We start from the raw sequence: 12994 nt of genomic DNA, 5'->3' as shown, positions 1-12994 counted from the left end.
TTTTTACAGCGGAGCTTTTAAGGGCTAGGTTCCCCAGGATCGTGTCCGGTAAGACGACACAAACCTGCCTGGACAGCTACCGCCATCTATAAGCGACGGCGGCAAGCACACAACCAGTATAGTTTCCGCCGTTGCTCGTAGATAGCGCCAACCTTTCCAGCTATAATAGACGAACGGATAGTTGAGTGCGTTGGTGGGAATTCATCGTAGGAAACAGCGCAAAAAACAGATGACGACGAAGAAGAAGCGTACAGTGTATTGAGTACAGCTCCACTGGTCTTCCTTCTTCACGAGAGTGGGAAGGCTGAACTTTTTTTTTTCTGAATTATCTAGTGGGAGCACAAACAGTGCTTGCAAGCTGTTCAGGTTCAAAGGCACCAGATTGAAATATTGAATGCAAAAAGTTGTCACCTTTCATCCATTTGGGTTCGCTTCCGCGACATTCCTGCTGTTTCAGATTCCAAACCGGAGGTACTTTTCAGAGCTTCTCTATCTTATGGCAAGCTCCTCATCCCCTGAGTTAAATTCTGAGAAGTGCTTAAAGTTTAAAGCAAAGCTGGCGCTCACATTGCTGCTACCGCCAGAGCAGCCGGCACGCGACGCGTCCATCTTGCGCATATTATGTATTCGAAGCATCTAATTTCATAACTATTTCTAGCGTTTATTAATAAACATAATAATGTTTATGGTTTGCCAAAGACATAGCGAATAGCAGCACCTCCTCCCGCAGTGCGGACGGTTTCACGTTTTGGTAGGAACTTTCAAATGTGGAATCGTTGCAGTACATGTATGGCAACGACCGTCAAAAGGTTAAATGGCTACAGAAACGAAATTCAAGCGCTTATTTTTTTACTTAGATATAGACCTCGTTCCATCACTTAGATAAAGACCTCGTTTCATCAACATCCCAGGAACATCAATTACTCATCGTTAAATGCTGAAAACTAAGTTCAAAACAATTGGAAGAATAAAACTTTCAGTATGTATAAGTGTTCATTCATTTCTTAACCTTATTTTAAAATCGCCGAGTACGAAGAAATCGCCAAGAACAAAATGTCACTGTAGTATATAGTCTACGCCAGGGGTGGCCAGGCTGACAAGGCCTAAGAGCCGCAAACAAAACCACTAAACTTCCAAGAGCGGCGGGGGGGGGGGGGGGGGGGGTGGGGGGGGGGAGGCAAGCTTTTGTCCAGAGCAGTAACCAAAACTCGAACTACTTTCAATCTATCTGAGTCAAAAGCTGTACAACTGTACGTAAGGTAGCAGTAGCACAAGACTAAAAAACAGCAACCTGTCTTTCGATTTAAAACGCGTTCCATTTTTTTCTTTGGGGAAGTGCTGGTGTGACCGGGAGAGAGATGTGCAAGTGTGTGTGTGAGTGTGTGTGTGCATGGGGAAGGGGGGGGGGGTAGAGGCGGTAGCCGCGAGCCGCACTTTAACACGCGAAGAGCCGCATGCGGCTCGCGAGCCGCAGCTTGACCACCCCTGGTCTACGCCAAGAGCGCGTGCAGGGAGACGCTTTTTCATGTGCATTGAAACAAAAAAGAAACATAGGCGTTCAGAACAAAATGGTCAGATGTCGTCACCATAACCAAAGGCCCACACGAAGGTACCCTAGGCCATTTTGGATCCGTTACGTCTGACGATGGCAAAGCAGACGGATTGAAGAAGTAGTGTTCTAGGACAAATTGCCTGTCGGTCGTCGTTGATGTAAGCGATCCCATGGTGTCTTCGTTGTCACCGATGTCTCGCTTGTCGTCTAGGTACTCCCAATCTCCGTTGCTCTTGTGAGTGGTCGTCGCGCAAGCAACTATGGATGATCCCACCCTCGATCATGAGTGATTGTCGAGGCTGCCGAAATGACTGACCGTACAGTCCTCGAGCGTTTCAACAGGCAAGGTTGCAACGCGTTGACGCCGCCAAGTGGCAAAGCTGAGAACCGCGCCAGCCTTGGCTGTGAAGAGGCCGGCACTGTCATGAGCGTGGCAGATGTCCCAAGAAGCGCTTTCTAGAATCGGGCATTCGGAAGAAAAAACATGGCCATCCGCTCAAAACACGAGCGTGCAATTAATATTTATGGATATTATGAATCATGTTAAACCTATCTCGAAACAAACATTTATAAGTTTAGTTTTTCTAGCCCTTTAATGCGTTGGAACCAATTTTGAGGCATATGAGTGACTGTTAAAATTTCGCTAGAGCTCCACCCTTTATAGCAAGAGTATGGAAGCAGGGGTGTCCTGACCTCTAAGTTGAGTTTTGGACACAAAGTCCTCGTTGTAGCTTTGTTTGTTTATTTATTTACTCTCAAGGTCGTACAACATTTCAGAGGGCAATAGACAATAATAAGACTGCAAACATAAGTGGCAAAAAAAGAACGACACAATCATGGTTTCACAGAGAAAAAATAAGTTGGAGCATTTTTGAAAGCAGTCGGGTCATGGTTTGTTGGGGAGGTAGTTCCATTCCACAGAAGTGCGAGGAGCGAACAAGTAGAGAAACACATTCGTTTGACTTGGGGGGGATGGGGGGGGGGGGAACACAAACCCCTTTTTGGTTATCTAAGCGACTGGAAATGTGCAGCGAGGGGGTTAGAAGATGACAACGCAGGGAGAAATCACGGTGAATCTCGTGAAGAAGGTATAAACGAGAATGCCGTCTAAATAAGGCAAGATTTGCCAACATGAGCAAAAGCTTTTTGCGGCCTTCAGCAATGTCAGTCGCGTCGTGATGACCGTGGCTTTGACTCTGTCTGCCTTTTGTAGGAGGATGTCCGGAACATGTTTCGAGAGTATGCCGTCGACAGCGTCTTCCTGAAATGCGAAGGAGAAGCGAAAGCGTGAGTACCTTTACCGTCTTTGAATAGTGCTCACCTACTTAGATTACATTGCCAGGAATGTGTCTTTGACCGTTTAGCGCAGGGGTGGCCAGGCTGACCCGGCCTATGAGCCGCAAACAAAACCAAGAAACTTGTAAGAGCCGCGGTGGGGGGGGGGGGGGGGAAGGTATGAATGATGTCAACTCGGACTTCTGCGACCTTCAAAAAGAAACGATAGGGGACATCCTTTATCTAAAGGGGACAAGTATCACTGGCGAGTGACAAAGGCCGCGAGGCTGAACTTTTCTCGACCCCAAGCCAAAGTGCATGCATGGTTTGACAGTCCCTGTCCTCGATGCCTTTCCCCCTAGGGTCCGGCAAACTCCCTCGAACAATGAAAGAAACAGGATCTGCGTAAACATACGAGTGAAAAGCGGTTCGACTGTACGTATGGGGGCACAAGGCTGCCAAACCCTTAGCTGTTCTTTATTCTGAAATCCTTGGGGAAACGCGGAAAGGGGGGAAGGGGAGAGGGGGGTTCCCTTACGAGGGATCCGTGAGCCGCACTTGGACCAGCAAAGAGCCGCATGCGGCTCGCAAGCCGCGGTTTGGCCACCCGTGGTTTAGCGTCTCATCCCCTCCCGCCAATGCGTCAAAATTGGTTCCGAAGTGGCAACAATGACGTCGTAAGAGACGGGAGTAGCACGCCGCCAGACGTCACAATCCTGGCAGTGGGTGCTCAAAGTAGGGGCAAAGAGTACGAGTGAACGGGAGAGTCGCTGTCATAGCGGCGTCCCAACTCTTGGCCGCCGAAACTCCCGTGGACCTTCAGGCTGGAGAGCGACCTGCAACAGAACAGGCTCCTGCCACATCCACCGTCGCTGCCGCGACACTGCCGGGATCGCGATTGGCGCCAACGCGACACTTTTTGTGACGTTGTCAGACAGAAATTTGGGGACCAATTTTTGTGACGCAGTAAACGCCCCAGTAGGAGATGCGTTTGGGGCACCACGCTTGTTTGTCTATGTGCCGTTAGCTGGCCATTTTCAGTATTGGTTGCTTTTGAATGCAGAACGCGTTTTGGCGGAGGCGACGTTCAGACTCGTGTCGCGGCGCTGCGGGCGTTCCCTGCCTTCGTTGGCTACATTTGTCAGGCTAGCACCTCTCTAGTTTCAGTGGAACGCACCACGGTGGGTCACGTGGCAACGTGATGTGCATCGGGCCACTCCGGGTCATGTGACGGGATCCACGGTGTGAGGTTGCTGTGCATCTCGCACCATGAAGACTTTGTGAGGTGTGAGGGTGAAGACCCGCACCGTGTGGAGACTGACGTCATCATTAGGTTTTGTACTTTGGGTGTCAGCTCACTGCGTATTGCAACTTAGTGTCACGCAACTATGTTGCGTGACATTGGGTTTTGCGACACCGCGAGCAGACGCCACGACTCGGGCTGCCCAGTTTTGTGTATATGTGCCGCGCGTTCTGCATGAAGGATGCTTGGACAGGAAATCGAAGGGCTGCCATAATTTTTTGAGAGGCCTCTTTTTGTAGATTGTTTTAATTTGTAAATTCTTTTTTAGAATCTACAAACAGGTTGGACATCGGTAGACGAAAAATTATTAGAATCGTGAATTTGAGGAGGCTGAGGCAAAGGGCAAGGTCGTCTGTGTGGCTGCAATTTATTGAGGTTTTTATTCTACCATCTGGCAGAAACATTACAGGGGGTGGGGGCAGAGAACAGAGCTTGAGACTCTGTGAAGAAAAAGCAGTTCATTAGGGCTTACAGCATTCTTAAATGCTCTTCAATATCTTTTTAATCTAATGAAGCCTATACTAGAGAAGATGGACATGAAGTTGCATCGCAGAAGGGAGTGACCCCCTTAGGGCAATGGTCGTGGCTAGAGGATGTGTGGGTGGGCTAACCAATTGGATAACTTTCGTAGTATGTGCCGTGAAACAAGTGCAGGCGAGATGTTTTATTGCATATTGAGAGAGTGGGTGAGAAGAAATTAAAGTTTGCAAACAAGATACTCGACGTGCAATGGTAATCGGACAGCATAAAATTTGCAGAATGGTTTGAAATAATTGAGCGCTGAAGCGAAGATCTTTGCACTATCTCTGAATACCTACTTATTTTAGGTTTCGCTTAAGTTTTACTAATCTTTTTCTTTGTCAGAGGGAGACGGAAGAAAATAAATGAGGTTCAGAAGGCCCAAGCGTGTGATTGAATTGTACAGAATATTGATTTCTTAGTTGTTCGAGAAGAAAAAAAAAAAAAAAGGTGTGGGGAAAGAGTACCAGGTGAAGTTCAAGAAGAAAAAAAAGGATGCGAAAAAGAGTGTTGGGTAAAAGGCAAATAATATTTTTTTTTAAATATTTACATGATAACGACATTAATGGCTTGCCCCGCTACTTGAATAACTTCTGCCCACAATGAATGACGGCACTCACCGTCCGGAAGCTTCTTTGTGCCATCCAAAAAACTAACAGTCGAGCGAAACTAATCTCCCATAAGCTTCACATTCCGGATATTTTTGAGAAGTCATAATCAGGGTTTCATGTTTTCCGGGTTTATTTTTCTTTGAATACGGGGGTGTTGTTTCGGCGTTTATAATATTTTTCCACAGGTTCAATATTTTCGAGTGTCCACTTTCGGAGGTCGGACAAAGTATTGGGGGCTTATGTCGATGTGAGCGAACATGCACATAATCCGAATACTCGCGGAACGTCCCGGTATCGTTAAGAAAAGGAAATGAGCTAAGGGTCATGGTCTGAAAAGGAGGAGGAGCATCGTGGACAGTTCAATGCGTGCTGTGTACTGCATCAACACAAGCCAAGATTCTCTTTCGTGAAGCTTGGGGTCTTTTCGTTGAAGGATAATGGTTCCTTTTCGGGGATTTTCTCTGTATTCCCCAATGTCGTCGAAGTGTTTTCTTTTTGGGGTTTTTGGCACACTAGACCCACTGAGCTTTACTTACGTTCGACGACCTTTCGACGCCCCATGTACTCTCTGGCTTCGCAGACACTGCTTCGTGACCTTCGAGACGGAGGCCGTGATGCAGGAAGTGCTGAGGAACGCTGCAAAGTTCTGGCTGAACGGGCGGCTGGTCACCATCCGCAACGTCAATGTGCGACCCGACAACGGCCCTGGTGGTGGCAGGAGTCCCGGAGCTAACACGTATGGGGACGGCGGCGACGGCACCAGCACCACGCCGTTGCACGGTTGGTGTCTTTCGTTGAAACTACTATATTCGTTCAAACCTATCTGGAGCGCAGGTTTGTCTGCTGCTTGCACAGGGGTTACAACAGTGTCAGAATGCCGAGCTCTTATTGGTCGATTGAAAAAAAAAAACAACAGTGGGTAGACCTTGAGGCGTCTAGCATTTGGGTCTGCCCTCTGTCCTTTCAGTCAGAGCCGATCGGAGCTCGGCGTCGTTGTGACGTCGCCGCAACTCCTGCGCAAGAAGGAAACGTCTTGCTCTTCGCATGATGTTTTTCCAGAAATGTCGCGCTCTAAAGTTGACCCTTCCGGAAATCGAAACCGAAAGTCTAGTTCCCGCGTTGCATCCTGCATAGTGCTACACGTATAGAAACGCCGCTGGCTGTGTGGTCCCGAAGGAGATTCAATAAAGATATAGACCTACACGCTGTTTACAAACAAGCCAGCGTTTGCCCACACCGGGTGTGGGCACTGCGCGTGCGCAGAAACCAGACTCGCGTGAGGTGAAGCGTCTGCGCAGTGCCGTCGACAGCGCCACCGCAGCTGCATGACGTCGGGGCCGCGTGTCGGTCTATAGCCTGGCTAAACAGCTGTCTCATTTTGCTGTACTCTTCTACATCGTTGAGGTGGGGGTTTGACTTCGTCAATCAAATTGATAGGTTTAAGTCGGGGTGGTAAGGAAAGGGTTAGCAATGTTTGGAACTTGATCCTTTCCCTGTTCTTTGTCAACCTTAGTGCTTGGCCCATTGGCATAGCCAGGAATTTTTATTTATGGGGGTGGTTGAGGTGACTGCAATGTCCAAGACGTGAGGGAGGGGTGGTCAAAAGACACGTGTATGTTATAGGGTCGGCTGTATTTCGGGGAGGGGGTTGAAGCCCCATTAACCTCCCCCCGGCTATGCCACTAGCATGGCTGTAATCGCCGTTGGCAGCACCTGATCATGTGGCCGCTTGTTCTGACTGCGTGTTGAAGGGGTGAATGCCGCTTGTCTTACAGTGATGCTGCTATGGCCTCTTCCCATCACTGGAAATGACATTCGTTGTTGATGTCCTAGTTGTCGTTGTAGATGTTATAGTAGTTCTTGTCGTTGATGTTGTGGTTGGTGATGTAGGGCATCTGTCGTCAGTGTTGCCAAATCCTTAAAAAAGATTACCCGCCTCTCGCGGGAAACAAACCTGGGTCCGGTGCGTGCGAAGCCGAGGCGTTACCACTGAGCTACACCACAGCTTTGGGTGCGTTAGGTCCGTGCTCCGGAGCGCGAGAGTTTGGCGCTTCTTTCTCTAAACAGACAGGAGTGCCACCGGAGACTGTCACTCGAGCGCGCTCTTCGTGCACCGAGAAATTCTCGGAGCGCGAGTGACTTCTTCGTGCTCCGTGACGTCACGTAAACAAACAAGATGGCTGCGCTGCTCTTGTGACCATCGAGACGAAAGGCGTAGCCGGACCGGCGACCCTTTTTCAGTTGATTAGTAATTAATCCAGCAGGTAAACACAATTTGATTTGAAAGCCAAGACAGCAATTAGCGTTCCGAAAAAGGTTTGTTTGCGCATCTCGCCTGATAAAGAAATTAATCTATCAAACGGTAGCGTGCTGATAGCACAGTGACAGAAGAGTTGTCGAGATGAGACATTCGGACCGCTCTGCCGTTTTTGTAATGCTTAGCCCAGTGAATAAAGGAACTTAGATTTAAAAGCCAAAACATCAGTTAGCGTTGAGGAAAAGGTTTGTTCGTGCGTCTTGCTTAAAACGAATTGATCTATTGAACGAGCGAGCCGACAGCTCGGCGACAGAAAAATTGTGATGAAAAGACAGTCAGATTGCTGCCCTGCTTAGAATGCTTAGCCCAGCCGCAGCAAATCAAGATACTTAGATTGAAAAGCCGAAACATCAGTTAGCGTTGCGGGAAAGGTTAGTTCATGCATACCGCCTAAAAATGAATTGACGTGCTATCAAATGACGGTGTGCCAGTATCGGCGTAGCTCCCGTCTTGCACTGCGAGACGCAACCACGGAATCTCTGACACATTTGAGGGTTTCCTGTGTCGACGAGCGGGTTCAAGAATATTGTCTTTAATTTTAATCGTAACAGCATGCATGGTCAGTAAATAGATCGGCCAACATAACTTTTCACATATGTGCACGAAGCGAGTCTTCAAACCTTTCAGGAATATTAAAACATTCATAGAAACTTCATAACGTCGCCGTCTTTTTTGCATTAAACTCTGCCGCTGCACACGGGCCTAATTATTTATCTTCGAAATATTTTCGGCTTCTGCCACCTGTATCCACGGTCGGTAGGAGCTTGTGTGGCCTGTCGATAGTTTCTGGCCATGTTCCAAAACTTGCTCGACCTAACTCTAGGGCAGGGGTTCTCAAACTGGGTTCCGGGGAACACAGGGATTCCACGAGCTGGTCTCATGGGTTCCGCGAACACCCAAATTGCAACACCCTCCCCCCCCCCCCCCCATGCTGCAGGCTGCGCGGCAGGACCATGCAAAACACCTTCATCTCACTTTGTACTGACAATGCGATTGACATGGGGGGGATATATGGGAAGCAACACAAGCAAAATTGCCTACAATAGACCCTTTTCAAAAGTCAGAGTCCTCTTGTGGCAGTCCAAAAAGCTCCAATATTGCCGCTCTAATGGCGGTGATAGGAGATCATGCGCGGCTAAATCAAGCACCCTCGATTTCGTGCATCGAAGGTGACGTGAGACGACCAACATCTTTTCCTTTTTCTGCTCTATGCTTTCGGAGACGCTCGATTTTTCTGGTGTGGAGAAACAGTGTAGTTCCGCCATTAGAGCGTCGGGTCCGGCTCTGCACAAGGTGGGTAGACTGACTTTCGTAAAGGGTCTATTGTGCATCTGTTGCTTCTCGGTCGGCAAATATGGAGGGGGGGGGGGGGGTTCCGCGGCAGTTTTTGAGGCTTCCTGGGGCTCCATGAGGCCAAAAAGTGTGAGAACTCCTGCTCTAGGGTAAAGGTAGTTATTGAAAACCCACCCCCATCGAGCGTTTCTCTATTTTTGTTGTCGCGTGACATAATCCGCCAGGGTAACTCGGATCCATTCGAGTAGGTTTGGAACGCGGCCTCGGTGTGTCGCGCTCTTGTACACTATCCGTCGTTTAGTTGGTGCGCTCGGAATTTGAAACTCGGAGCGTCGGAATAGGAGTTAAGGAGCGCCGTCTTAACGCACCCATTAACAACCTGCTTTATGCACGTTTGCAAGTACGGCCTCAGGGCGCCGCCATGTTGCCCAGTTGGGGTGCACTTGGGCACTTCATAATCCGATTACGGCGCCTTGCTAAAGCGTTGTAATTGGATTATGGCGTTCCCAGGCACACCCCAACCAGAGGTTGGCATTTTAGGTCGCTTTCACTCACCCTCACCCTCACAGCTATACTCACCTTCAGTTCCTCTCTCATCCTCATCCTCAGTCACACTCACCTTCAGTCCTTCGCTCCCCCTCACTGAACCTCAATGCCCTCATGCTCCCCACGCACTCACCACCCTCGCGCACTAAGACCCCTCACTCCCCCTCACACACTCATGGCCCTCACGCCACTCACGCACTCGCAGCCCTCACACCCCTCACGCACTCAATGCCCTCACGCACTCACAGCCTTCATGCCCCTCACGCACTCCCCGGCCTCACGCACTCACCGCACTCACACACTCATGGCCCTCACACACTCACGGCCCTCATGCACTCATACCCCTAACACACTCACGGTCCTCACAGCCCTCACGGCCCTCACTCACCCTCACACATGAAGTTTCCTAATCAGAAGCTCACTCACCCTCGCCTTACCTGTGGAGATGAGGGTGAGTGAGGGCCCTCATGAATGGGGTTTGCTGAGGTATGACCCCAACTGAGCGAGGTGGCGGTGCCCTGAGGACGTACTTGCAAACCTGTGTACATGGGATTTTTGTAGTACCCTATGCCTCCGGAATCCACTCTAAAAAAAGACTAGCCGATAATGAAATGCCGTCGTAGCACTGTCAATGTCAAGAGCTTGTGCCGGGAGACATACTTCAACATGCTCCAGAACAAAAAAAGAAGCAAGCGTTGGGGGCAGAAATTGTTAGATGTCTATTTTGTTCTGAACTCTTTTTTTTCACGCACCCACGGTGCGTGAGTGCGATGCCGATGCTCAACAACTTCGTTGTAACATGTCGCAGCTATCGCCGTGACTCTGCAGTGGATTAACACAGGACTGCCAAATTTTTCTCCACATCCTTTCTGCGACTGCTATTGCGCTGATAACTTCCAAAACTAATGCAAGTTTCGGATCTTACAAACTTTAAGGTTTCAATCTAAGTGACATTTACTGTCGAGACCGGTTATAACGAAGTCAGCGGGAATCGGAAATCACTTCGCTACATCCGCTATTTTGTTATAACCAAGTTAGGTTCTAACGAAGTGCAAAAGGGAATGGGAAATAGGGATTGCTTTGCTGTAGCCGCTATTTCGTTATAACCGATTTCATTATAACCGGTCTAGACAGTACTGAAAGTGCAAAACTCGTTGCGCTGCCCTTTTAAGTATACAGCTCTCCAATGCTTTCAATAATATCATGGGAATGTCGATCGACTCAATGTATAAGCTAGAGTAAGTGCATGTGTGCAAAGCCCATTCATATGCAAGTGTTGCCTGCTAGCCTCTTCCACGGACTGCGAACAGCCCTTGCAGGAGATATTTCTACCAAGAAACAAGGAACACGGGCTGCGTGCAATCGGCAGAAGAGCCTAGTAGATGACGCTCGCACGCCAGCGTTCTTTGTGTGCATGCGCTTATTCTTGCTAAATTTGCTGCACTGCCTTGTGATAGGACGCTGACCAGCCGACACTCTTGCAATGTTATTAAAAAAAATAGGAGAGCTGTACAACTCTTTTCTTAATGCCCTTTGTGCATGTCTTTACATAATAACAGTTAAGAGTTGAGCATGTTGGTACATACTTTTAAATAGATCAGCTCGAACTTCAGAACTATACTCGGACACGAAGAAAGAAAGGGCAGGGGAGGACAGACAGCTGACTACCAACGGTGTTTTTGTGTAAACTTCCTTGTGCATTTGTTTCTTGATTAAGAGGCCAAAGTAAAGCACGAGAAACTTATTACGTAAATAAACCTATTGCTTTAATAAAGATTACTACCGATAATTACACTTATACAAAATTATAGAGAAAAATACACAGAACTACAAAAAAATTGTTGTTTTTGAACTGACCTGCCACAAGCTTGTGCTGTTGTTGTTCGGGCCTTACACTCCATAGGTATTGTCTTTCTTTTTTTTTTTTTGAATGGCGATAGAGGTGATGTCTGTCCTTTCCTGCCCTTTCTTTCATTGTGTTCAAATATAGTTCTAAAGTTCAAGCTGATTTATTTACAATGTCTTTATACATTTCTTGTCGCTCGTGCATGGCATCCTTAACAGCTGGGAGGGACCAGCATCAGGGCAGTGACGACAAGTCCAGGGAACTGTTTGTTGGTGGGCTGCCCAATGACATCACTGAGGTGAGTATATTGGAGTGGTGTCTGAAAGGCTTGCAAGAACCCTCCGTGCTTGTTGGTTGCACCATTTTACCAACCCCGGGTTGGGGGATTGGTAGCTAAGTGTGTTTGCTCGTCACAGCTCAAAGCACGTGGCACGAAAACTTGCGCTACAGAACTGAGAGATCTCGGGTTTAATCTCCCCATACCGTAGCAGTGTGCGTCGGGTATCACTGCGGCATGATGCACATTAAAGCCCCTAGGCTAACAGTGGTACTGCACTCGCTTACTGGGGCTGACAAACTTCCTGCTGTCTAAAGAAATGCACAACACAATTATCATTGATCTGGGAATGCGTCTTTCGTGGCTGGTGCGTTCGTCGACCCATAGATGTCTGCGGCCATTCTAACAACCCTTTTCCGCTGTCTTTTACGCCTGTTAACATGCAAGCAAACCTTCATCGGCATCAATTTTCATGTAAAAAGATCTTACTCGCTCAAGTTGCGGGTGTGCACGTCAGTTGTAATTAGACATTATTAAAAGTATGAATGCAGGGTGCGGTCCTTTTAAAACGGAAGGGTTCTACTAGCAACACTGTTTCCAGTGGATTACAAGGAGTGTGATAGTGGTTTAAACTGAATGCTGGAAACCTGCGTTTTCTAGTGCCTGCTCTACCTGCAAGTTTTCCAGCGTGTGATAGTGCCCCACTGGGGGCACGGGGAAATTTGAATGTTGGTTTTGGCATTACCTTCATTTGTCGTTTTTTCAATAACTGTTTTGAATTCAGTGAGAATAAATAGCATACTGAGAAGAGAAAATCCTAGTTCTGAAACGACAGTTAGTTCTGGCTGCACGCTGACAGAGCTTCTTCGTAGAAAATAAGTGAATACAGCGAAACCCGTTTATAACGAACAGCAGGAAACGCTACGATCAGCTTGATATAGCAAGTAGTTCGATATAGCAGAAACCATTTACAACGAACTTCCACGATGCGTTCATTGTAAGGCGAGAGCTATTTCTCATCTCTTCACTTCCGCCTTGTAACAACGCGCTGGAAATTTTTTTTTTTTGCATCCGTGCAGGGATTTTTTTTTTGGCTTATCTCCTCTTTTGAATTGATTCTCTTCGTGGGCAAACACTTTGGGATGAAAAGTATTTTGTTGTGTGCGTCCATGCAGACTATTTTTTAGCTTTCTCCTCTTCTGAATCGCTTCTCTTTGCTCAATTTTGTTAGCTACTTGAGCTTTTAGAATTTTCTTTCTTTCCTTCTTCTTTTTTGGGTGAAGGGACGGGCTAGAGGACCATTGTTTCCATGTTTTAGAAGCCTTCCTGGGAGAGAAAGTTCGATATAGCCTATATGTTGGTCTTTATAAAAAGTATTTTTTACATGCATTTTTATTTAAATTTTTTGTGAGTTCGATGTCGACAATAATTCGCTGTACGTGGGTTCGTTCTAAA

General features: G+C 47.7%; 1 protein-coding gene across 1 annotated transcript in view; it reads left to right on the top strand.

Annotated features, from left to right (window-relative positions):
* LOC120844576 overlaps window positions 1-12994 on the top strand; it is an 81488-nt gene that overhangs the window by 15312 nt on the left and 53182 nt on the right. Inside the window, exons 4-6 of the mRNA XM_042289062.1 lie at window positions 2766-2839; window positions 5841-6040; window positions 11481-11560. Of these exons, the coding sequence (XP_042144996.1) occupies window positions 2766-2839; window positions 5841-6040; window positions 11481-11560 (354 nt within the window). The remainder of the gene's footprint in view (window positions 1-2765; window positions 2840-5840; window positions 6041-11480; window positions 11561-12994) is intronic.

This window comes from Ixodes scapularis, unplaced genomic scaffold, assembly GCF_016920785.2.
Source record: "Ixodes scapularis isolate PalLabHiFi unplaced genomic scaffold, ASM1692078v2 PGA_scaffold11__112_contigs__length_91849675, whole genome shotgun sequence".
Lineage (NCBI taxonomy): Eukaryota > Metazoa > Arthropoda > Arachnida > Ixodida > Ixodidae > Ixodes > Ixodes scapularis.
Note: the sequence above shows the minus strand (reverse complement) of the source record. Positions and strands in the feature narration are given on the sequence as shown.